This window comes from Vanacampus margaritifer, chromosome 9, assembly GCF_051991255.1.
Source record: "Vanacampus margaritifer isolate UIUO_Vmar chromosome 9, RoL_Vmar_1.0, whole genome shotgun sequence".
NCBI lineage: Eukaryota > Metazoa > Chordata > Actinopteri > Syngnathiformes > Syngnathidae > Vanacampus > Vanacampus margaritifer.
The window spans coordinates 20,533,632-20,560,806 of record NC_135440.1 but is presented as its reverse complement, the minus strand read 5'-3'; the positions used below and the strand labels follow the sequence as shown (position 1 = coordinate 20,560,806).

At 38.5% G+C, this 27,175-nt stretch overlaps 1 protein-coding gene across 1 annotated transcript; it reads right to left on the bottom strand.

The window, feature by feature from the left end:
- Positions 1 to 309: 309 nt before the first annotated feature.
- On the bottom strand, positions 310 to 11,640 carry tbx20 (T-box transcription factor 20). The gene is made up of 8 exons (XM_077575720.1): positions 11,320 to 11,640; positions 9,437 to 9,728; positions 7,881 to 8,045; positions 6,703 to 6,811; positions 5,542 to 5,700; positions 5,032 to 5,108; positions 2,570 to 2,682; positions 310 to 2,446 (listed from the first exon to the last, which is right to left on the bottom strand). Exons 1-8 carry the CDS (start codon positions 11,468 to 11,470, stop codon positions 2,124 to 2,126), a joined length of 1,389 nt encoding a protein of 462 aa, XP_077431846.1. The 5' UTR covers positions 11,471 to 11,640; the 3' UTR covers positions 310 to 2,123.
- Positions 11,641 to 27,175: the final 15,535 nt, after the last annotated feature.

Genomic DNA, 27,175 nt, shown 5'->3' with positions numbered 1-27,175 from the left:
CTGTGCAGCTGCACTAAAATGACCTGTCTTATTTTTCTTTCTTTTTTTTAGATATGCATTTAATAAAACAATCTGCCACCAGAGTGTGCTGTAGAATCACTATAATATTTTTTGTGTTAACTATAGCAGACTACAAATACAACACTATACCGTAAACAGTGACTGTGTCATTTATATAGTCATTATAACCTCATAACTTTAATAATGAAATTTGATGCATTTTCAAATAATAATAAATCGATATGTTCATCACGTGACGTGCAAATGAAAAGAGAAAAAAAGTCAGCATTTGGGTGGTGATATATATTTCTCAAGTTTGACAAAGAACTTTTTTCAAGGTGATACATTAGACATTTTCAGACAACAAAATAAATATATTGCACTTAAAAAAAAACAAAGTCAACAAAACGCAAGATTGTTTGGTGCTCAGATGACAACAGATAAACAAACAAGTGTGTCATTTGTACATTTTACATTCATTGAAACCAAATAAATATTCAGCTGACCTGGACAAGGAAAAATGTTTTATGTACACATTCATACCCACCATCACAACATGTTGAGGATATAAAAATTGTATATTAGAAATGAAGGAAGACATTCTTGAACTGAAAATAGGATTTCATAAAATTTGAGTTTACATTTCTTAAATGAGGTTACCTTTTAGCTAAGTGATGTTTCCAGTACAATGCAACATTTGGACGCCAATGTGAATACCTCTTGTGGATGGTTAAAATCTACAGAACCCAAGTTGTTCAAATGCCACTTTTTCAAAACTTAAAAAAAGAAAGAAAGAAAGGAAACGTCTGCCAGCACGTCTGAACTTAATTTGGGGTTAATCAGGCTTACTTTTTGACTCCCATTTAACATGAGTTTGAATGTGACTGGTTCAAAGTCAAATCCAGTTATAAAAGGGTGTGCACACTTGTGCAACCAAATTATGTATCTCGTTAGTTTTACTTTTCCTCACAAATAGATTAAAGAACATTTCCTTCTAGTATTTTTTCCCCTCTTGGTCTCATTTTTGTTATATCACAAAAAACAAGTATTTGAACAAGGGGTGTGTAGACTTTTTATACCCACCCACTGTACTCCAAATCAAATAAGTGATAAATAATGACATGAGAAGCATTGATGACAATTTCCAGGAAGACTAAAACATTTTTCTTATCCCTTTCAACTAAAAAACTAAATGCTGCTAGTTAGCTTATGCTAACATGCTAACAAACAGGAAGTTTACTGTCGTTTTTTAACATGAAAGTCAACAACCCAAAGTGAAACTTTTTTTTCTTTTTTAAATGATTCAGTCCAGCATGCGTGCTAGCGTTTGTTTGTCTCTATAGTGAGCCAATGTAGCGCTTCCGTCCATCCCTTACATACTATCAGTCGACTTTTGACGGTACACGCGTTTGGAACCACGCGGTCTCGCTTCTGTCAAATGTTGCCGGCAGCCTCCCGACTCCCAACAAGGGTCCAAACCAATCAGGTTGAAGTTTTTCGTCGTCTTTTTCTCGTTTTTACGAGATTCCTGAATTCGCTTTTCCGACTTTGGGGATCCTTGAAGTGGTCTTAGTTTTTTATTCTATAGTTGCGGTTTCTTGTTTACAAAGGGCCACAATGAGAAGAAAACAATATAGTACAAGAAAAAAGAAAATAAAAATAAATAATAATAGTAAAAAGTTGAAATATTTTGAGAAATAATTCTGCCAGATTTATTTATTTAAATTATTATTAAGTCAATAAAGCCATATTCTGCAAATAATATTTTATTTATTTGTTATTTTTATTTAATTTAAATTATTAACTTTTTTTGTCATATTCTACAAATGATTTTTGTTTTATTATTGTAATATAATTATTATTATTTATTTTTTTCCCCACTGTGGTCCTTTGTACAATGTTGCATCATGTCTGCAAACATCCAAGCTCGATTCACTGTTGCCGTGGCGACGCACTTTTTTTGACAACATGGCCGCCTCCGTTCGCAGGTCCTTGAGCACCAGGATGTTCCATTAGTGGACGTTCTTAACACGTCTCTGTCCTTTTGTAATCGTTTCCAGGTGATCTATTTACACAAGATGATAGTGAGGCGGTCCGAGGTTCGAGGAGTGGGCGTGACCGAGTCATACGAAGGGCGTCATGACGGCGGAGGAGTGGCGCAGGCCCTGGATGGCGGCGTAGGGCCCCTGCTGGAAGTAGTGGTGGTATCGCGGCATGTGGAAGGACGGGAAGGACGGGCCGCCGGCCTGCAGGGCGCCGGGCGCCAGGGGCACGCCCAGACGACCGTAGTGGGGCAGCGAGCCCTGGATGGGGTGCGGCAGGGAGCCGGCTCCGCCCGCCCCCATGGCCGACAGCGACGGAGGCTGGAAGCTTGAAAAGCCCGCCGACGTGCCGCCGCTCACCCAGGAGCTCAGCGACAGGTTGTCCGAGGCCGTGAACGCCGAGCCTGCACGCATCCAAACGTCAGGTACGATTCACTTTTGAGCATGTGAGAATTAGCTTGGGGTAACGAGCCGCATGCTGCGTCACCAGACATTAGCAGCCTGCTGCGGTAAATGTGAGTAGTCACCTCTGGCGTGCGGCGGGTGTCCGTCGTCCGGCATGTGGTCGTCGTCGCCGGCGTATGTTCTGATGGGCGAGCGGGCGTACGAGTGCTTGTGGATCAGATTCTCCACACTTTCCCTGCAGCAGAAGTCCAAGAGCAACAGCCCGAAATAAATCTCCTTGTTTTGCAACGCTCACCACAACACATATATACGTATATATTAGGGGTGTGCATCTCAAAAAAAAAAAAAATAGATACGTATCTCGATACGTCGATTTAGTGATTCGGTTTTGATGAAAATATTTTCTTGTCATTTTACGTACATGAAAATTTTTTTTTCAGTTTCAGCCCACGCAAGGAACATAAAAAGACAGTGACACCTAGTGGGGGGAGGCAGGAATGTGAGGACTGATGGGTTGTCCAAGCAACGCCCTAATTTCTTAGTTGAGGACGGGGGGGGGGAATAACACCTCCAAAATATTCTTCTATGGTGGGGGTGCGGGTCACAGTGTGGGATTTTGGGAGATAAACACACCAAAACTCAAAGCGTAAAACATATTACTATAAAATGGTGGACGGGTGTCGGCTGAGGGAGGGAAAAAAATCCAAATATTACGAAAATAAAGGATTAGATTTTGTAGGAAAACAGTCAGATTTACAATATTAAAGAAATATTTTTTCAAGTCCTCATTTTACGAGAATCAAATCCTAATCTGACGGAAATAAAGTCATAATATGGTAATTAAGTCACAATTTAGTAGGGCTCGGTATCGATTCTAATTTCCTCAATCGATTCGATTTAGATTACCAAGAGTTCAGTTCGATTCCATTCCGATTTTTTTCTTCCCCGATTCAAGTCACTTCAATTCTTCTTAAATATCAAGGACATGATAAAAACTCCACAAACATTAAATTCAATTCTAATTCAATAACTGTAAATATAAATTAAAAAGATACTGAATTTACTTAAAGTACAATAAGTCAGGTATTAAATAATAATAATAATAATAATAATAAAAATAATAATAATAATACATTTTATTTATAGGCACCTGGACACTCAAGGTCACCTTACAAATAAAAAACATACAAATACAATTTAAAGAATAACATAAAATAAAAAAGAATTTAAAAAATGTAGGAAAATACTTTTAAATTCATGTGAACAATACATTTCATGAAAACAGTAAATAAATAAATAAATTTGGCCTATTTTGTTATGAATTTATGGGGGGAAAAAGATTCATGGCTTTATGAATCAATATCAGGCTCGAAAAGGAAATCGATTCAATATCGATTATTCGATTTTTTAAAACCCAGCCCTACTGTTCAGTGAGGGAAGAAAAAAATCCTAATCTGAACGAAAATCTTTGACAAGAAAATTTATGTTACGACAATCAAACTGAATTGGATCTTTACGCAGTTACGATGACACAACTCTTTTCTTTTAGAACATAGTTTACTTTCAAGCAAACATGCTTGTTATGCCATTTGTCTTTTTTAAAAAATTTTTTTTACAAACTTTCATTACTTGTCGTGACATCATCCATATCATAATCAAATCTGACATTGTTTTGTTTGTAACACTTATTTCTGTGTACCCTCTACACCGCCGAAGTGCATTAGCTCATTTGAGTCTTGTCACGCTGCACTTGTCAAGCCCAGTGACACAAATTGTTTGTGTGTGTGTGTGTGTGTGTGTGTGTTGCATGATGCCATCCGTGCGTCCACATTATCCCCTCCCCGCTCCCTCCAATCAGGTTAGTAAAGTGCAATATGTGTCAGCAGACCAGTACAAATGTGTGTGTTTTTATCAGGCCGACCCCATGGCAAAAATCCCACAATGCCCTGCGGGATGGAGGGGAGGAGGGGGGGCGGGGCCTGCTGGCTTCAATCACTCACAGTCGTCCAATTGGATTAAAGTGTGTTTGAGTGCAGCCGCATGGCGACTGTTGGCTAATCGCATTTTCCCTCTGCAGCTCCCCAAAGATCAATTGATCAGCTCCAATTCACAGCCTTCAAATACACTCTGACACCACCTCCAAGTGTGTGTGGGTAGAAAAAGTCTACACACCCTTCTCCAAATGCCAGATTATGTCATAAAACACTTTAAAACTTTTACCACCATTAATGTGGGCCTATAATAACCTCATTTGGAAAAAAGAGAGTGGAAGTATAAACAAACGACTGAGATGTCTTTGCATAAGTGTGCACACCCTCATAACTCAAAACGTGGCCGTTTCAGAATGAACCAATCACATGCAAACTCATGTTAAATGGGAGTCAGCACACACCTGCCACCATTAAAGTGCCCCTGATTAACCCCAAATAAAATTTAGACGTTCTAGGAGGCTTTCTGTACCCTCCTCCTGTATGATATCTGTGAACAGTGAGAGCCATCTGATACCACAGCTCGTGCTATATGTGACAAAAAAAAAAAGGTCAAGAAAATACACGCAAAATGGCATTCCCAGAATTCCCTGTACCTCTCCATGTCCGTCAGTCGCGATGAATCCCGAAATCCTTTGGCGAAAGGGTTACTGTCAATCTTCAGCTTGGTTATCTGAAACACACGCACACGTTATCTTTCATGTTGAGCCGTGTTTATATATATAATACAGAGCTAAATGTAACTTTCACACAGACCACACGCAGGAAAAAGCAAGGAAGATCAGAGGTGGCAAATCCAGGTCCAGAAAGTAAAAATCCTGCCACAGTTTGGCTTTAGCCCCTGATGCTAGCTAGCTAGCTCCCTAAAAGGTAAACAAGCACCATGGGAGCTAGCTAGCTAGCATCAGGGGCTAAAGCCAAACTGTGGCAGAGTTTTTACTTTCTGGACCTGGATTTGCCGTCTCTGATGAAGATGAAGGTTTTGACCGCGTGAAAGGGGTTAATGAAGCAAAAACTTCATTCTGATAAAAAGAAGGCCAACTTTGTCCCCAGAAAACACTCACGCGGGGGGTAAATTGACAGGCCGCGTGAAAGGGGCGACTCACCAGCTGGTTCTGGTACGCGGTGACTGCGGTGAAGACGGTTTCCACGAAAACAAAAGTGCGGAATTCCTCCGACTTGAAGTTGAGCAGCGAGGCCGTGTGCTCCTTCTTCTTGATGATGTGAACCCGAGGCTGGTACTTGTGCATGGAGTTCAGGATGATCTGAAAGCGCACACGCAATTGAGTCACAGATGACCACAGTGGGCGAACTCCATTGTAGTCATTTTTAGGTTTGGTAATTAATAGAGAAAAGGCTTGTCGCTTAAATTAATGATTTTCAGAATTCCAATTTTGACATTTAATGAATATTGACAATACCGAGTACTGATACCTCTAGTACTTTTGATATATAAAATTTAATTTAACAAAAAGATTAAAACATTGTAAAAAAAAAACAAAAAAAACTTTCTTTCTGTCTTCCTCTTTTTGACTACTGCAGAGGACTAAATGACATATTTTGTTTGTCTTAAGTATCAGTGGCTTGGTATTGGCAGCCTCCAAAAGTACCTGATACCTAAAAATAAGGCCAGTATTGGCCCCGACCAGTACCTGGCATCGGCACTGTGGACTATATTACACTTTATATTATTGCATTTCCCTCCCTGTATTAATTGTCAGAAAAATCACTAAAATATAAATCCATTAGATTTTATTTTAGACATAAAACTTTAAAAATTTGAATTTTGGAATTAGCCCACTTTTGTTTGCAGTGGCTCAATTTACGTTACATACTTTTGTCCATTTAGTGCCATAATTCATTGGCATTTGTGCTCAGGTGTAATTTTTATTTGTTTGCTTATCAGGGGGACTTTTAATGTTTATCTGAGTTGAAGGTTAACAATGCTCAAATAAAAATGGTGGAGGGAAATATCATTTAGCAATACTTTTTTAAAAGAAGTAAAACAATGTGCATATGGCTCTTTAAAATGTATAATATTAAATGTATTATGGTAAATATTAAGTATCATTACCTCATTAAATCTACGACTGAAACCTTTAAGGTCGACATATATGCTTTGTTTACTATTTTATCTTAATCGTATGTTCGATATCTCTCGAAATACGGACACAACGCCAAATATACAGATCAAACTTCACTTTAAATATATTTGCATTATTGATAAAAAAATATATATATATAATGAAACAAGAATACAAACTGACGTGTCCGTGCTGGTCGAGCTCGTTGTTGGTGAGTTTGACCTTCTCGAAAGAAACCATTTGCTTCGTCAGCTGCTCGCCGCTGAACGGAGAGTCGGGATGTACGTACAACCTGTGGACGCAACACCGCAACACAGGCGTCACATGCTCGCTCCTGATTGGCCGAGAGCCCACACAAGTAGCCAATCAACACCAGGATTTAGCGGATAAAAAAAAAAATCTAATTATATGTTGCACGTTAGGCATTTTTATTGGTCTTTTATAATAACATAAAAACAGTAAAATATCAGAAGAAATTAAATATAAAATAGTTTTAATTGCTTCATTTATTTAAAAAATATTTTGGTAATTCTTGTAATTCTATGCACAGTTTACGACTGACATTTGGGATTGCATATTCGCATTCATTCGACATCCATTGGTATTCAATTTATTGACATTCAATGAAAAAATAAAATTAAACGAATTTGCATTGCAACTACAATAAATGATAGATTGATATTAAATTTAAATACATTGTTAACAACCAATTGGAAATCAGGAGTTTTGTACCGGTGATTTCTGTTTACGTAATAATTTATTCGGCTCCGCCAGCACAAATAGTTCCGCATATAATGCGTTTAGCCCTTAAGTCGTAAACAACAGTTACCTAAAGAATGAAACAAATTAAGCTTGTTTCATTTTCACGGACAACTTTAGACGATTGCACCATTCCACGTCACGTAGCGTCACGCTATTATGCCATTTGGTGAGTGCTCCATGACGAGAAAAAGTCACGCAAGTAGTCCGGAAATACAAAATGAAGCTATGCCGTGGCGAATGTAGTGGTTAGCCGCGTTAGCACGTTGAGATAGTTTCCGCTCCTGCTTGTTTGTGCGCTTAATGTCTCATTCACATCATCTGACGACCATGATTTTAAATCAAATGTTATTCCAAGAAATGCTCAACTTTGTAACGTAAAGATTTTACCAACACGGTAATATTAACTGTTGATACCGGTGTGGCGGAGTGATATGTATAGTGAAAAACCCCGTTGCAGTTGTTGACCAATTAAATTGCTTGGTTGGAACTAGTTGTTGAATAATGACATTTAGAGTATTAGTCGTAGAAAAGGAAATTTTAATCATATACGTCACGCTATGACGTCATTTGGGAGTGCTCCACGACGATACTTATATTACCTGGCAGGCAAAGGAGGGTCCGCCTTGCCAGCCACCAGCCACGAAGATCTGTGGTAAGCGTATCTATAGCGCTTGTTGTCCACCGGGACGATGTCCATCAACACGATGTACTTGCATTCCTGCTCCACACCCGAAAAAGATACCCGGATGGTCGGGAACATCCGCCTGCATCACACACACACACAAGTTGTTTTACTATTATTGTAAAATTATTATGCCTTTTATTTTGAGCCGTCTTTCGGGCCTCAAGGTCACATTGCAGTGAGGGGAAAAAAATGCAGTATGAAATAGGCAACAAATAACTCAGTTTAAATAAATTATCGTAAAATCAGAAACGCAATAAAAGTCGCCAACTTTTTTTTTGGGGGGGGGCAGTGCACATGACTCAAGTCTCAAATTGAGACAAAGGCGTGAGAGATATATATTAATACAAAAATATTTTAAAAATGAAGCGTAAAATCATCTGCCCCCCAAAATAGTAAGACGCAAATTGTTTTATAAATGATTTAATATTACTATCGTGTTATTTATTAATTGGGGAAAATGTCATATTTATTATTGATAGTCTTTTAGCAAATATAAAAGGTAATTAACTAATTAAATTCACAAAATTGTCATCTGTAGAGGACTAAATTGTAAAATGTTGTACTGCAAATTAGTACATCTATAATTATTACATTTTTATCATTGTATTAATTTTTTTTATTATCATATGAAACTATAATACATTGTTAAATTGATTCATTCAAAATTTGGTAAATTAATTAATTCATTTAATATCGAAATAGTTTTTTGTTTTAATAATTGTAAATCCTACATTATAACCAAAATTACACTTTTAATGCACGACAACTTACACAATTATTAACTTTGGCAATAAGCCTACTGGCCTGGGGCTAAGTTTTATTATTATTCATATATATTTTTTAATTAATAGAATAGATTATTATTATTATTTTATTATTATATTATTTTGAAATGAACGAAATATGTAATGTAACTGTATAAAACTATTTTTGTTAAATAGTTAATTAAATTGTACATCATTGAAATATCAATAACACGTGCACTAATAGTGGTAAAATAATCAATCCGATGTATTTCAAATTGACAGTATAGAATAAATATAGGCTAATTTGTTTTATCGTTGATATCTTTGCTGTTATTTGATCTATTGTAGAACTTTTGTATTTTCATTGAAATAAAAATTGCTTTATAAATTATTATTATTATTATTATTATTATTATTATTATTATTATATTATGTTATATATTGTTTTATGCTTTACCCACTGTAGCACTTTGAGGTTTGATGTCAAATGTAAAGTGCTTTACAAATAATTGTATTATTATCATTATTATATTATCATTATTTATATTATTATTATTATTATTGCTCTAAATGGCAATAAATAATTACATAAAAATCTATCTCTTTCGAGCACGTGGCAGGTGCACAGACGCGAGCCAACCTTTTTTTTTTTTTAATGTTCTTCCGTTCGTGTGTTTGCAATATTTGGCAGCTAGAATTATTTTTATTTTTTTTCCAAGTTTACCTTCCCGACTTGGTGATGATCATCTCGGTGCCGAGGTCGTGGAACTTGTCCCAGAGTTCTTTGGTCTCGAGGCTGCACGAGATGTTGGCCATCTCCTCGCTGCACGGGAGCGGCGGGCTGGTGGGGATGAGGGGCTCTGTGCACGCCCCCGCGGCCGACAGCGGCGCGCTCCCGACCAGCTCTCCCGCCAGCGGCTGCAGGACGTCCAAAGACGAGGAGGAGGAGGAGGAGGATGAAGAGGAGAGGTCCGAGAGAGGCGGCTGGCCGCACGACGACTTCTCCACGAACTGCTCTGCGAAGGCGAAGGTGAAATTGGAATTCATTAATTAATATTCACACTTGGAGAAGGGGAATTCATCACAACATTGAATTAAGTAATAGTGACATGTTTTGGGGTTTTCCCCCTTAGGGATAAAAATTTAAAGAGAGTATTTAGTAAATGTATTTTTTATTGGATTTAACAAAACAAAACAAAACGTTTTTGAAGCGTGCAGTAAAAAAACACGTTTATTTTAAAACAAAAATCACAGAAATCAATCACATTAAATTATTGCTACTTAAAATGTTAACAATTTCAATACAGACAATATTTACCACATTCTTAACTCAACATAAAACAAAATAAACATTCTTCAAATTTACTCTATATACAAGCTATCAATAACTTCTTATTAACGAAATATACCTGGAATGCATTCCAACAATTGAAGTGACAACAAAATAATAATAATAAATATAAAATGATAATAATAATTTAAAAAAATCTTAAAAACACTTGAACGAGAGTAAGTTATCATTAAATACAATCCTCTTTTTTTACTTGATAGCTAAAAAGAAATACAATAACAGTTATACGAACTGATAAAAGTTGCAATTCAGTAGGCCTATATTCTTATTACAAAACCTAATATGAACAAACAGTATAACGATAATGAATAAAAGTGATTAAATAGGCGTTCTTATGTGTTAACTGAATATAATCGCATACAAAAATAAATACACTAAGGCATGAATACAAGTGGTCATTAAATACAGTACAGAAGTAATACACTAAATAAATAAAAGTACAATGGAAAAATAGATGTATGTATGATGTATGAATAGAAATTGGCAAAACCATTTTTTTTTAATTAATTGTCTATAAACATGTAACTACACGAGAAATCCTGTTTATTGATGAATGAGTGATACTGCTATAATATATTGTCATTAAACGTATATCTGAAGATAATTCCATGGAAATAATAAATAGCAAAAATACAACTTTTCATCAACTACAGCTGGGGGAAAAAATAAAATAAAGAGCCACTGCAAAATGATCACTTCCTTTCTATTTTGCTATTTATGATAGGTATAAAATATATGTTTTCATTTGATAAACTTTGACAACATAACTCCTATTCTAAATACAAATATTGTCAATGAACAGAACATTAAAAAGGGTCGAAATACCGAAAAGGGTGCATATTTATTTATTTTAGGTCTAATTTTATTTTTTTTACCCTCAGCAATATAGTCCGATTTATCGACGCAATGGAAAACCTTAAATAAATACAAATACATACAAATCCAAATCAGAACCTATTTTCTTGAACAGAAGTTGTCCTTAAAATAAAGTTTTTACCGATCATGCGTCTTGTTCTGTCAGCGTTGTTCCATTTTTACGGTTAATATTATTATTATAATAACATCCTACTTTTTTTTTTTTTTTTGCATTTAGCCATTCCACCTTCAAAATGCCAAGAAAAGAAAACGTAAACATGACAACGCCCGCCGCCGTATCCTTTTTTTTGCTTCTTTTTTAGTCTGATTCACGCAAACTTCACAAAAGTGAAGTTGACGCCAATGGTGTCTTTTGTGTGTTTAGGCGGCACGTGACGTACCGAGGGGCTTGATGGTGCCGCCGCCGCCGCCGCCGCCGCCGCCGCCGCCGTCCTTGTCCTTGCTGGGCTTGCCGCTGGACATGAGCGCGGCGATGGAGAAGGCGTTGGCCCGCGACGACAGCTGCGGTTTCGGGGAGCTGCTGTACTCCATTTCGCTCCGCGAAAAAAAAAACCTCCGCGCAAACTTGACAAGAAGACAGTAATAAATCCCTTGGTTTGATGGGGTTTATAAAGGCCAATGTGGTCGCATGATGGAGGAGAAGAAGAAGAAGAAGGAGGATGAGGATGAGGAGGGCATCCAGGACTTCCAGGTGACTTCCAGGCCGGTCCGGAGGTGCTTTACAGATCTTTGTGGAAAGCTTGGAGCCAACTTGAGCCCTTTTTTTCCCCCCTTCTTCGCTCCAATCATTTTACAGAGGCTGACACGTCACGCTGTCCCGCCTCGGTAGCCAATCAGAGGAGGCTTCGTGGGAAGCGGGAGGAGGAGAAAGACGTCATGGTCAACAAGAGCTGCATGAGAGGAAGTCAGGTCTGCTATCTTCTACTTCTTCTTGGGTAGATCGAAACGTATTATTATGTAGTTACGATTCCAGAAGCTTCCTGGTTTTGGAGGGGAAAAATGCAGAAAGAAAGAAAGAAAAAGAAAGAACGAAAGAAAAAAAGCAGCCCGTTTTTACCCATCTAATTTGAGGCGGCCATTTTGCCACTTGCTGTTGATTTAAAATGACATCACAGTTGCTCAGGTAACACCGATCACATCTCACCTATTTTCTGCGTTTGGTCATGTGATGTTCGCAAACTGACACTAGCTTGGCGTTGGCATTGTTTCGGTACATAGTTGAGTTTCATCGCATTTCATCCGGGCCATTGTTAGTGACCGCTAACTTTGTGTTAGCGTCTCTTTTGTACGTCGTCGAGTATTTACACGCACATTGAGTTAACTTAGCGTTAGCTTACATTTCAGTGCCATGTATCGAATTTAGATTGAAAATTTGACGTTTAACATCTAAAAACGAGTAACATTTCGAATATGTATGACATAGAAAAATACATTTTGAAATCCTGTAAGCCTTAAATTTGCAAAAAATAAATAAATAAATCGGAATTATTAACATTTGAACACTATATAGTTTTCCTAAACAATGTGTCACATTACTAACGTTTTTTTTATTTTATTTTTAAAGAATTAAAGAGTGCCACGTGGTCCACATTTAAAATAAGTTCCTTCCGGCTTCTGATTAGCTAAAAAGAAATCCTTAAAGAGGTAGTGCGACATATGTGAAAGATAGTTGTCCTTTGTTTTTAGCAGGTCCTCTCTCAAGTCATATAGTTCACTCACAGCAACAAAATGTCCTCATTCATCTCCTTTTTTATTGCTGGTTTATTTCCATATCGCACAAATACGCTTTCAAGAAGCATCGAAGCGATATTTTTTTCCCTTCTTCTTCGCTTTCAACTCGATAGAGATGGATAGATCCGGTCTAGCAGTCGCTCACCTCAGGCGACACGTTTGTGGAGACACCATGTTGTTTCCTGCTGGATAGCAAGACAGATAAGAAAAAAGCAGCAGACAAGTAGAGATGTTACTTTATGGCTTGAAGCTGGAGATTACGAGGTGCACTTGAACGCACCAACATCAACACTGAATATATCATGGCAGGACCGTTAATGACCGTTTTTCCTCTTTTGCCATCTTTTTTTTAGCCATGCGTTCTGTTTTCTGCGCAATGGAGATTTTTTTTTCTTTTGGTACCCTTTCCTATAGCCTTCTGACTTATTTCTTGTTCTATGGTTATATATTTCCACTATTCCTTGTATAGCCTAAGTTCCATTTCTTGAACATCTTTCTATCTGTTGCTACACTTTCATAAAATCGTGTCATTACAACAAAGTCAAACAAAAATATGTTCTATTTCCTGTTCTATGGTTATCGTCACACAATTGATTTCACACCTGTATCATTCTGTGGCGCAATCAGGAGACAGTCACCCCTAAAAAGCCAAAGAAAAAGCATAACACACACTTGGACGTAATTCTCATCCAACGCGATGCTGGTTTGAAGTCCAAGTTTTGTTCGACTCATTTGTATTCACAAAATGATGAACAAGAGTGTTGTGTCCTCTAAAGTGACACAAATGTGTGTGTGTGTGTGTCCTCAATGTGACTCTGTTTGAGTCCAGAATGCAAATGCGCCTGTGCAGATATTTAATAAGAGACCCGCGCTGACAAAGTGGATTAGCATGCGTTGGCGTCTGCAGTGGATAATGTGCTAAAAGCTTTCCCTTGCGCTGCTCGCTGGATATTATTCACACTTTGAGGGGCCGGCGGGGCCTTGAAGGGGCAGCGCGGCTCCAAGCCAAACAGTCAAGTCACTCAAACAAACGGCAAGACTGTAAAAAATGTCACTTTAAATCATATTTACAGTGGAGGATTATGGGAAATGATGTTTTAGTAAATGATGTTGATGATGACGGCGTTGTAGCGTACGACGCGACCTGACGTACAACTCAGGAAAAAGCCGCCTTTAAAATGGTAAAAGTTTAAGCTGCCATAATGCTGGAGGATTAACGCTAAACATTAGCATTTAGCCTTTAAACACCTGGTTTTCTGGACGGTGTTGTTGACGGGTGGGATTTGAGCATTTTTGCGATTTTAAAACGGTTTAAACTATGAGTGTTTCAATCATTACTTAGTTATGAAAACAACAACATATAGTCTGCCATTTGTCGTTGTAAAGTCATGATGTTAGCATTTAGCCTTTTTAGCGCCTGTTCCGGTTACAATTTCCTCATGGCGTGTTTGATCTCTGAGCGGGTGTAGAGACAACAAACATTGAGCATTGTAGCACTTTAAGTCAAACTAAAGCTCTATTTCAAGCTTTGTTCAGGAAAACAATGACTAATAGCAGATGGACATTAGCATGTAGACTTTAGCGCCTTTACAACTTTTACAGGATTTTTGTTTTTGCTTTATGGGGCAAGAATATGTGAGCATTTTAGTGGTTTTAGCTAAATAAATTAAAAAAAATTATAGCAAAACTTATGAAGAAAATGCAATTTAGCAATTAGCCTTTAGCGCTTGTTTCAAATATTCAATATTTCAATTACAACTCCCTCAAGGTGGTGTTTGGATGTCTGAGCTACAGAAGCTAAAGAATATTTAGCATTTTTGTGTTTATTTTCCTTCCAGATTTAAACTATTTCAGGCTTTAGTCATGAAAAGAATGGTCAGTAGCAAACCATAACATTTAGCCTTTAGCCTTTATTTTTGTTAAACAAGGACATATTTCAAGTAAAAATATGACTAATCTAAAATGTTTATTTTTTTTGCAACATTATTTCTATTTGCTTAAAAAAAGTCTACTCCTCTAAGTGTACAACTTTTTTCTTAAAAAATGTATACCTAATCATAATCTTCTGATACTATACTATACTCAAAAAATAAAACTAGCCTTGACAAATGTATCATTTTACTACTTCAAGCCATTTGAAACTGTATTAATGCATTCATTTAGCATTTTAGCCTTTTCTTGCTATGCAGACAAAGACTGTAAGCAGAGTTTGGGGGCTGTGCAGAGACTTCCCCGTGGCCCGGTCAGGCATACGGGTGACAGCCCTTGTGTAATAAACAGAATCTAGCGTGCGGTAATGGGGATTTACATTGACAAAACAGCGGCATGTACATACATTACACGTCTTCCTGTAGGCAAATAGTCGGCGTAATCTGCTGAAAAAGTGGCCACGCGGGGCCAGAAAGGTCGGCTCGCGACAACAGCCATTTCATTACGGGCCGGGCTCAAACGTCCCGCCGGGCAATTCAATCACGGGGCGATTATTTTTCCACCAAATTCCACTCTGGGGGGAATTGGCCGTCGCGGGCGGCCGACCTCGCGGCACGAAGGCCATTTATCCGGCGGGATAATGGCGGGGATGCTTTCATTGTCATATCCCTGAGTGCAACGCAGATCTTGTTATGTGCCACTCACCCATCACACCGTTTTCATTCCCGAGCCTTTCTAAGGGATTTAAGGCTAAAGTAGAAAACACTATATTAAAAATACTGTCACCTGGCACATTGTTACTTTGTTTTTGTTGGTGACACTTCAACTGAATGTGAAGCAAAAGATTATTTATTTGTAGCTCATTCCGAGTCAAAGCATTTGACGTTTTGTAGTGTACCAAACCACATCAACTTTGCTTGCTAGCATAATGCTAACACATAATAGAAAATGTTATTGATGCTATTGCTGATATTGTACAGTATATATTTTGTACCTTATTAATATACTTTTAACCTTATAGGCCACACCTCCTGGCCGGTGTTCGATGTACATACGTACATTGAAATTAAGTAATTTCCGGTTCTGTTTAGCATTTATGATATTTTGCTTTTCAAAGTTGGATGTTCTTCCCTTTAACGCTATTGTAATCGGATGTCTCTGAAAAGTATACTCCATTACCCAAGCACTTAATTCCGGTGTTAAATGTGCTAGCTGTGTCAATTGTAGGTTAGCTTAGCATTTAGCGCGTCTTTTCTTGCAATCCATTCATGACAATGATACTTATCAGAAGTATAGCTTATTGATTACTGACGTAGGAGCGACTCTGCAGCGGCGTAAGGACGACCTGCGTTAGGTGACAAGAGCCCAGAGATGCTGTTTGGGACCGTCTCGGCATTTCGCAGTTAGTATTTAGCTAGCAGTCTTTTTTTTTTTTTTTTTAAATGTGGTTCGGTTGGATTGCGCTCTGAGTGGAGTGTGTCTTGTGTTCTCTTGTTACTTGTTTTTAAAACCTGTAGGAGGGGTTAAACTATAACTAAAAAAATCGGTCAGAAAATTTCAGTCGCAGGTGGTTTTTCACTAAATGAAAAACGTGTAATCGTGCTAAAATGCTAACATGCGATTGCCTCTTTGCTGCGTAGAAATGAAAACAGCAAACGCTTTGGCCCTGCAATGGATTATTTCCATTCATCCCAGTGAAAATAAATTCCAATTAGATGACTGAACAACACTTCACAGTCCATTCTCATCCACCTGCTGTTAGCACACACATTCACACACACACACACACACACACACACACACGCACACAGACTGTCTGGTTCATATGACTAATTAGCGGAGCGCCACACTGCGCTGCTGCTTTTGATGTTAATTGCTGCGTCAGTCAGTCGGGTTAAGTTCAAATGCAGGAACAACCCCCCCACCCATACGTCCTCCCGAGCCCCCCCCCCCCCTAAACCTCCCCCTCAAATGGTAACCTCCACCATAATCCACTTGTACACCCAAACACGACACTTTAGTTCACTTGAGTTCAACTGTGCTTGTTATTTTTGGTAACTAGTGGCAGTAGGTGGGGAAAGGGGACCACGCTGACAATGGGAAGAAGACAACATCTTATAAAAGGAAAAGATGTCGTCCATTGTTGTTTCCATTTTGTTTAGTTCACTGACGCCTTCTTGTCAGACTACAATTGACATTTGAGTGACTTTCACTCAATATCGAAACTTTTGTCATGTAAGATTATGACCAGGGATACACCCAAAATATTTTGGGAGCGTTTCTTTTTTGTTCCTGTAGGGGGCAGCGTAACTGAGGTACAAAACAAGTGTCATACGTTTAAATGAAATGTTCAACTCTTGTGAATATCGGTCGTCTTCTTCTCTTGAGAGTATTTGGCCGCGACAGACACGCGAGAAGCTAATAACAAGCCGGCAGCCTTTTTGCAGCACGGCGATGACATTTTAGCGGCAGCGGCCTGGTGCTAAAAGCTAAGAGGATCCGCGCCTCCTTCTGGGTTACATGTTTTCAACAAGCGACGCTATAATTGTGTTGTGATTCCACCCCGCTGAGCAGCTACTATGCTAAATGTGGACATGCTCACCACAAAATCACTTCACCTCCTTGTACTTTCACCGCAGCGGCAAAGGAGTAAATACAATGTTACCAAGGAAAGAAAAAAAAATGTCATAATTTTTTGACAATTTATTTTTAGAAAAATGTTATATTGTAATTTTGTTTTTGGGAAAAATATTCATAATCTTTATTTAGAAAATTTATACGGAAGAGGATTAGGGCCAGTGAAGAGGAAAACCAAGGATTGGCAGGATTCTCACTTTAATCTCAGAATTGTGACTTTAAAGTGAGAATTCTGACTTTAATCTCAGAGTTCTGATTATCACTTCAATCTCAGAATTTTGACTTTAAAGTCGGAATGTAATTTCAGAATTCTCAAGTGAGAATTCTGATTTTGTGATGTAGAGCTATGAATTGTGAGGGAAAGTCAGAAATCTGAGAATAAACTCAGAATTCTCATTTTAAAATCAGAATTCTGAGATTAAAGTAGTGACAATTCTGTGATTAAAGTTAAAATTCTGACTTTAAAGAGAGAATTCTCACTTTAATCTCACAATTCCCACTTTAAAGTCACAATTAGAATTCTCACTTTATCACGTTCATCTCAGAATTCTCACTTTAAAGTGAGAATTCGGATTTTGTGACGTAGAGCTATGAATTGTGTCAGAAAGCCAGAATTCTGAGAATAAAGTCAGAATTCTCACTTTAAAGTCAGAATTTTGAGAATAAAGTCAGAATCCTGCCAACCATTTTTTTTCTTTTCACTGGTCCCAAATCCTATAATTTTATATATTTTTTCCTGACATTCATATATTTGTTTTACTATTTTTTTTTAAATTACAAAGTCACTCTTTGTGTCTTTTTTTTTTTTTTTTTTTAGCGATAAAGCGTTTTTGTCATTGTTATAATCTTCTAAAATCGAACCTCAACTAACTCAAGTGTCCAACAAGTGGACTAGTGAAAGCAGCAAAGGGGCTAATGCTGTAATCTGGCGCTCTCGCGTCTTGCATTTGTATTGGCTGTGTCCGACTCTCCAAATTGAGGGATTAGCACGACGGCTAAACTAACAGCGAGCTAACTGGAGCGGAGCCAAGCGGCCCCGAGGTAAAAAAGCTCCATTGTTGGAAGTGTTGTTATTGCTCGCAATAATCTGCAGTTAGCGCTTAGCGTCCGTCTGGGGTGAAAGTGGAAGGAGAGGATTACGGCCTCTGGAAAAGAACACATCTCAATCCTCGCAGGGAATTGTACCTACAAACTTGGAAACAGAATTGCTCAAAGGCACACACTCATCCCTGTGAAGTGAAAATAAATGTCTTCTACATATGGCACAACAGGAAAGAGTGTTGTTAACAACCCTGCCAAGTTTGACTTTCTCTCTGTAACATGCGCACACTCATGGCCAGCAACGAGGCACTCTAAAGTGGCCACACCAGCCCAAAATCCCAGTTCACACGCTAGCGGTCAAGTCAGACTTTTTAATAAAATATTTCCCCTTTCTTTCTTCTGTGCGTGACATTTACGAACTCGGGGCCAACAACGAGGCACTCTAAAGTGGCCTTACTGTCTTGCTTTTTTGTATATATTAATTGTAAAGGCCAAAGAAAACGTCAGTAACTGAAGTGTAGTGTGAGTTAGCTTTGAGACTACTTGTCAGTGGTGTTGTTAGCCTGATGTCAAGTGAAAGTGCTGAGGGGGGAAGTTGGGGCTTAAGGAGGGTCCGAGGGGGCCTCTTCCTCGTGCCTCCAGTCGAGCGGAAAATCTCAGCAAATTAGTTACCGCGACGACGGCTGGTCGGGGAGCTTTCATCCAGCGCAGCGGCACAAGCGCCCCTTCCCCACCATAACCCCTCTCACCCCCTTAACAACATCTTCACCCCCCTTTGACTCTCCCTGGCCGCCATCCGAGCGTCCATTACCCTACTGTTAAACTCCTATCCAGCATTAGCACCCTGAAGAGGTGTCACATAAACACCCGGCACCCGCTAAGAACTTTCGGACGCCCCTGGGGACGCCCCTTCAGTTGGCCGCTTGCCACTTTTTTTTAGGCACATCTGGGTAAAACCAAAGCATCCTAAAATCCTATTTACAGGACTGAGAGATTAAAGTCAACTTTCTGACAGCTGGCTAATGTGATGCGGTTAGCATTAAACCAAAAGCATGGATGGGAGACTCGCATTTTGCGATCATAAGCCCTATTTGTAGTGTTGTTTATGCTGTTTAGTCAAAGGAAAGCATCATTTAGATGTTTGAGCTCCCACGATAGCAAAAAAAGTCCAAATTAATCCAACATTGAAGCACCAATGCTAAAGGAGTACGTCATTTTTATTTATTTACATAGCCAATCATTTGGATGCTCAATGAGTTTCACAGTTGCAAAATCAATGCATTTTCAAACATGATTTTTTTTTTAATGCGCATCATCGACGAACGCCGGAATCCGTCATACGACAAAATGGACACCATTTTTATTTGTGTCGGGAGTTGGGATGTGTGATATTGTGGATGTGTTATATCACAATGTGCGCGTGTGAGTGTGAGAAGTCCATTCAGAGGTGTGAGCGTGTATGTTCCATATCTTTTGGATTTTAGCAGCAGTTCTTCGCAGCTAACGCGTTTCCCCCGAGGTTCGCACACAAGCTGTGCACGTACCATACATTTACTGTACCGTGTGCAGGCACTTCTCTAGCATCGACGGAAGCTTTCTTACTTTACACACTTCCAGTCGGCAGCTCCATAGCTAGCTAGATGCTAGCGGGAGACGCTAACATAAACGTAGCAGTTTCCATCTTCACTCAGCGCTGCTTCTTGTCATCGGACTCAAAAAAGTGGTCACAAAAGATAGTAATTCACACTTCCTCTAGCTAGTTAGCAACTTTAGCGAGACGCTAACATAGTAGTCGGATCCACCACACCACTGAGCTTATTTTAGTGTCCAGCACAGCTCTTGAACTCAATCAGTCAACAAAGACGGAAAAGCTCCACAGCTCCTTCTGATAAAAGAGCAGACACTCGTTGTTGCGGCGTGTCGCTAATTTGAGACGCTGACTAATTGCGGCTTGCAAATGGGCTGCGCAGACACCATTAGCGCCTGGGAGATAACTAATCTAGGAAACTGATGCTAAACACATATAAACACAACACGCATATACAACACACAGAAGGCTAATCCATTGTATATGAAGATTAGTGAGGGTAAATAAAGACCGATCGACTGTATATAAAGACAGGCAGAGTGTATACAAAGATGGACAGCTCAAAGCAAAATAATTTATAAAAAGATGGATAGAACATATACATAGGAAGATGCATAGGTTGAGACTAAATATAGAGGTGAGTGGAGACATAAAAATGGGCAGGATATATAAAAATTTGTGAGTGAACACGTTGACTTGACTGCTACTTTTGCTTATTTCGCTAAACGCTAGCTGTTTGAGTCTTCATCGAGCAGCTTTTTCTGAACAAATGACTTTCATTTTGCTGTATTTGAGTCTATGTTGACAAGAAGGAAGTGTGTGTGTGAAGATGTTTACTACCTAACCTAATTTTGCTACCCGCTATTTTGTTCTAGTCGTCATCGAAACTTCTTCTGATTTAAAAGTTGGAGCTTGTACAACTGACGTGGTGCATCTGAGTCCGTTAGTCACGTTAGCTTCTTTCGCTAGCCGCTAGCTGTGTTTCTTCATTAAGCAGCTTCTAGGAAACAAAATGATTTGAATTTGAATCATGTGATTGATGTGGTGCGTTTGATTCCGTCTGTCTGTTGGAAGGAGCGTTGAATGAAGACGCCTGCTACATTAGCATCATTCGCTAGCTGCTAGCTGCTTGTTTGAGACTTCATCGAGCAGATTTTTGTGTACAAAATGTTTCAATTTAGATCTTTTTTAAATTCATGTGATGTATTTAAGTTTGTTGACCAGAAGTGATAAGTTCAGTTAGCTTCTTATGCTAGCCGCTAATCAAAAGGTAGTGTTCCATCTGAGCATTGTTTTACGGTCTTTTTTTTTGTTTGTTTGTTTGTTTTCGCCACAGTGCGCCTGCTGTCAAAACCAAACAAAAGAATCCCAACTGTCTTGAGAGTTTCTGTATGGTCACCAGCTCAGCTGCGATCCGATTATGGCTCCGCTTGTCTTATCAGGTGCGGTGAGTGGCACGTAACGCTAACAGTGACGGCCTGCGGTTCCCAGGGAGGCGGGGTTGCGTCTGTACGTGTGTGTGTGTGTGTGTGTGTGTGTGTTGTCTGGGATGATGTGATGGGTTGCCTCACTTGTTCCATAAGTTTAGTGTATCAGGAGTAGATAGAGTACATAATGGCCACAGATTTTGTAACACATTCCGATACATCCCGTTATGCAGGTAGACGAAAAGCCCCATTCGGCGTATTGACTTTGCCAAGTGGTGAAACAGGTGTATTACATTTTCGTTAGCAAAACGGATGAAGGAAACGCACACTTCGGTCCGCTCAACTTTCTTTAATGATAAGCAGTAAAATGAGAACATGTTCAAGAGGCTTGAAAACGGTCGTAAATATTTTGTTTAACGCCGACAGACGCAGACCGAGACGGTTAATAACAACCGGGAAATGCGGGAACTGATCGTAAATGGCGGACATGGCGCGTTGTTAACTTATTTACCCATCGGGCTCTGCTTCCTGCCGCATTAACTTCTTTATATATATATATATATATTTATTTTTTCGCTTTTAAAAGCTTTTCAGAGTGATAAGCCACAAGCGCTCCTGCCCTGCGGGGTAGATGCGTTGTCATGGCAACCAGGAGCTCAAAACGCACACGCAAACACGCAGGGCATTTTTACAGTTTGCTTACCGCTGTATTTTCTCGTGCGCTTTACTACACTTAGGTGTGTGATTGATTATCTTTGAAAGTGACGCTTGATTCTTAAAAGTCTTAAAAATGCCACAAACTCTGTAGTTACATAAAATTGGCATATTTTCTTGAGAAAACTTTGTAAAAAAAAAAATCTGTTACTGATGTTATGTAAAACAGCCATCATTCAATGTAAATAATGTATGGCCCTTACATATAAAAAAAAAAGTTCTTTACTAGTGTTTTACATGCAAATAATGCTCTTTATGTGAGAATATTGATATTTGTGCTGCACTTTACACGCTCTTTACCTAATATAATGACAATGATGCTTCTTAAATGCTTTTTCATGAAATGAATGAACATTTGGTCTTTGCGGTGTTGAGCTAGCATCCCTCCTGTGGGTTCTGCCCGAGGCACATCTGCTGTTTATCTCACTGATAGGACTGACTCCGGGAAACCACAACACACACACACACGCACACATATACAGACACACACAGATACAATTATTATTATTATTATTTTTTAAAAGGATTGTTAAAATATAGTTGAAAATTGTTTGATTTTCAAATTCAAGTAAGTTAAGGTTTGAAGAAAATACTATGTTTTAAAAGTAAGGTTTTAAATTGTGGTTTCAAATAATTAGGGCATGAAGCCAGATTAGGGTTTCAAATTAATTCATATTTAGGGCAAAACGGGATTGGGGTCTTAAATAATCTCAGAATTAAGGCATAAACACAGGTTAGGGTTTCAAATTGGTTCATAATGTAGGGTTTCAAATTCGGGAAATTATAGTTTCAAGTCAGAGTTTGGGTTTCAAATGAGGGTAAGGTTTAAAATGAGCACTTGAAACCATGGTTAGTGTTTCAAAGTCCGATTTCAAGATTAGGTTAAGGTTTCAAATTAGGGTTTCAAGATGAGACATGGGTTTCAAAGTAGGGCTCCAAGACAAGGCTAGAATTTAAAATTATGGTTTCAAACCAGGATTTGGGTTTCAAATTAAGGATTGAAAGTAGGGTAAGAATTAGCGTTCCAAGTGTTGCAGTTGTTTTCTGAACCACTAGTCTTATGTTGTTATTATTATTATTATGATGATGATGATGATGATTATACTAACTACTGCTTATTAAGCAGTTATAATGCCTTTATTAATGAAGACTTGTCAAATAATAATAATAATAATAATAATAATATATTAACTACTGCTTACTAAACATTTATAAAGCCTTTATTAATGAAGACTTTTGATTGATTGATTGATTGATTTTTATTTGGTGATGACAGAACACAATCAAAACTTCCAATCATTCAGTTTGGTACCACCGGGGATAAAAACACATAAAAGCCAGAGGTCTTGTTTACATTCTGGTCCTCGACACACAGGACAAAACATAAAAGGGCAACATCATTTCATCAACAAAGTTAATAAATTGAGTTCAAATAGTCAATCATTAAAGTAAAAGCTATATTCACAATGAATTTAAACTTGTCAAATAATAAAAATAATAAAAATAATAAAAATAATAAAAATAACTACTGCTTATTAAGCATTTATAAAGCCTATATTAATGAAGACTTGTCAAAAGTAGGGGCATTTAAATAGTTATGTTAAATGCCTTAATGAAATTTCCAATTTAAATATGAGCCAACTCAGCCGAAGAGTTAGCCTCACTGTGATTGGCTGAAGGACAGGAAGTGAGAAAAGGCTCGTGTTTTTCTCCCATGCTATCAGAGGACGTCTCTCCTTCTCCTTCTTTTTCCTCCTTCTCCTTGTCCTGGTGCTCAGGAGGAGCCAGCCAATAAAGATAAGCTTGACAGAGGAGTCATCCAATAAAAGATAATCGTCCGAGTGGGCCGGCCAATAACAGATAAGACGGTGGTAGGTGGTTTGGGGTGTGTGATGGACTCTAACTTCCTGGCTGGTCTTGGTCAGACTGATAGGCAACATTTTGCTGATACGCTCGGCGTCTTGTTGGCATCCACAGACGAGGCACATACTCATTCTTATTCTCTAACTCTAATCTTGAAGTATATGTTAAAAAATTTATATAAATGCAAATTAACATTAATGAATGAAAGCCTAACTAAAATGTCACATAAATAATACAGCATAGTCTATTCAAATATTATTTCTTCTATGACTTTAAATGTAATATTTGTATTTACTTCCTTTAAAAAGTCACCGTCATCATCTTGTTGGATTAATACGGAAGAGGATTAGGGCCAGTGAAGTGAGAAAAAAAAAGTTTGGCAGGATTCTCACTTAAAGTCAGAATTCTGAGTTTATTCTCAGAATCTTTACTTTAGAGTCAGAATTCAGACTTTATTCTCAGAATTCTGAATTTAAAGTGAGAATAATAGTAGCACCAATTATTCTCAATTATTAAAGTGAAAATTCTGAGAATAAAGTCAGAATTTTCACTTTAAAGTCAGAATTTTCACTTTAAAGTCAGAATCCTGACTTTAAAGTCAGAATTCAGACTTTTTTTTCTCCGAATTCTGACTTTAAAGTGAGAATTATCACTTTATTCTCAATATTCTGACTTAATTGGTGCTACTATTATTCTCACTTTAAAGTCAGAATTCTGAGAATAAAGTGAGAATTCTGACTTTAAAGTCAAAATTCTGACTTTAAAGTCAGAATTCTGAGATTAAAGTCAGAATCCTGCAAAACGTTTTTTCTTTCTCGCCACTGGCCTTAATCCTCTTCCGTAGATTAACAAAATTACTCAGACTTTTTTTTTTTTTTTTAGGTTCGTTTGTGTATCGTCTTCAGCATCTTGCATTGCCGCCGCGCTTCCCAACCGCCATACTAGCCGACGGCGTCGTTTCACTACTTGTAGTGTTGAGGCCTGCTGAAAAGCCAACAGAGAGCAGGCAATGAGCTAAGTGACGCTTCGCTCTTTGGTGCCTCGTGCACACACTCACACACACACACACACACACACACACACACGCACACACACACACACACACACACACACACACACACACACACACACACACACACACAAACACACACACACACACAAGATGGAGGCAAAGAGCACACAACAAAGCCACGGCGGCTCCGACCAATCAGCACTCAGCCGCCAGTCGACAGGCCGCTCTTTTGTCTATCATTCAAGCGCAGACGAGAGCACAAACAAACCAGGGAAGGGGTGTGTGTGTGTGTCTGTGTATGTGTGTGTTTGGGGAAGGGGGGGGGGGGGGGGTGAGATAAAAGCCCTCCCCCTTGCCCGCTGTAATCCAATTACAGGCCTGCAAATTTGATTGGCGCCCCGAGAGTGTGCCTTCAGCTGTCCATCATTAGCGACTGCAGTGTGGCTTTGGGGGAGCGGGGAGGGGAGGGGAGGGGGGGGGATCAGTGCATGTGTGTGTGAGTGTGTGTCCATATGACAAGGAGCAGGTCTCTTTCTTTATCTCGGCTGCCTCAAAGACGACAACTCCGTCTTTATGTGTCTGACGTATATGTCTGTGTGTGTGTTACGAGTGTGCTTGTGTGTGTGTGTGCATGTGAGATAGAGAGTATACATTAGTGTGTGTGAGAAAGTGCGTGTGTGAGAGTATGTGTGTCCTACACATCTGTGGGTGTGCTGATGATATTTTTACCTTCCAGTTTGTGTTATTTTACGTTCATTTATGTTGGCTAAAGTTGCTTTTTTTTTTAAATTTTATTTGTGTGTACTGATGGTATTTGTATTGAGTGTGTTTGTTGTTAAATTTTAATGTGTGAGAGTGTGTGTTTGTTGATGTTTTTAGATTATTTTATTTTATTTATAATATAATAATAATGTAATTTATATATATATATATATATTATTTTTGTTATTTTATTTATAATAATAATAAAATTAATATGTATTTATTTGAGGTGTATTCATTATTTTTAAGTTATGTTTGTTTTGTTATTTTTTTGACCAATTGTGTGTGTTTTTGTGTGTTTTGTCTGTCTACATTCATGTGTGTTTGTAATGATGTTATCTATTATTATATTCCGTTTTTTTTTTTTTAAATGTGTCATTATTATTTTAATGTTGTTGTGTGTTTTTGTATTATATTATTTGGGTGTGTGTTTGTGTTTTTATGTCCATAAGTGTATGTTGATTTTTTTTCTTTCTTATTTTAGTTTATGGGCTCTTATTATACATTTTTATGTGTGTGTGTGAGTGTGTTATTTTGTGTGTGTGTCAACGTGTGTTTGTGTTGACGCTGGTTTTATGTCTGGTTGCAATGTTTTTACGTTCATATGTGTGTTTTTTTTTTATTAAGGAGTGTGATCGTGTTGATCTTTCAATATATATTTTTTTTGTCCGTCAGTGGTTTTGTTGCGCGATTGTTTGTGTTGATCTTACAAGTGCGCGTCGCGCGGGCGCAGACGCGGCGTCTGGCGTCCGCTGACACGTTCCAGATGTTGTCGAGTTGAGAGCGCGTCGCTCGGCCTCGCCGCTGCTGAAACCAAAAAACTCGGGACAAGTTAATCCGGCAGAGCTCGCTTTTATCAGCGTAAAGTCAGCCAGCATCCTCCTCGTTCTTCTACCCCACCACCTTCACCCCCCCCCCCACCATGACTCATATATATACCACCCCCCCCCCCCATCCAGTGATGGATGTCCTACTTTGCAAGCACTTGTTCAAGCGTCCATTTGTTTCCGTGCGGATTATAAACGTCTCCATCGCTCAAAGTGTCCTCGTGCACTTGTTGCGGGTCTTTCACTCACTCGCTGCTTTCTCGCTGACGTCCTCGCAGCGGCCTCTCGACGTTCGCGTTTTGCGGGCAAGGCTGAGAGAGTGAACATCACCGAAGCCACTCAACAAGACGATGACAGAACAACAACAAACTGATCATCCTAACAGGCCTACTTTGCAGTTTGTTTTTATCGATTAAAATACGTTATCTAAAAAGTGGTTGTTAAAATTTCATTATAGTATATTCGGTGGATAGAAAAAGTCTACACACCCTTGTTCAAATGCCAGCTTTTTGAAATATCAATAAATGAGACTAAATAACTTGAAAAATACTTTAAAGAGGGAAGATTTTAAAAAAAAACTGACATAATGTGACTTTTTGTTTTTGTCCAAGCACCATTTTCAGAATCAACCAATCACATTCCATCTCATGTTAAATGGGAGTCAGCATCCACCTGACACCATTTCAAGCGCCTCTGATAAACCCC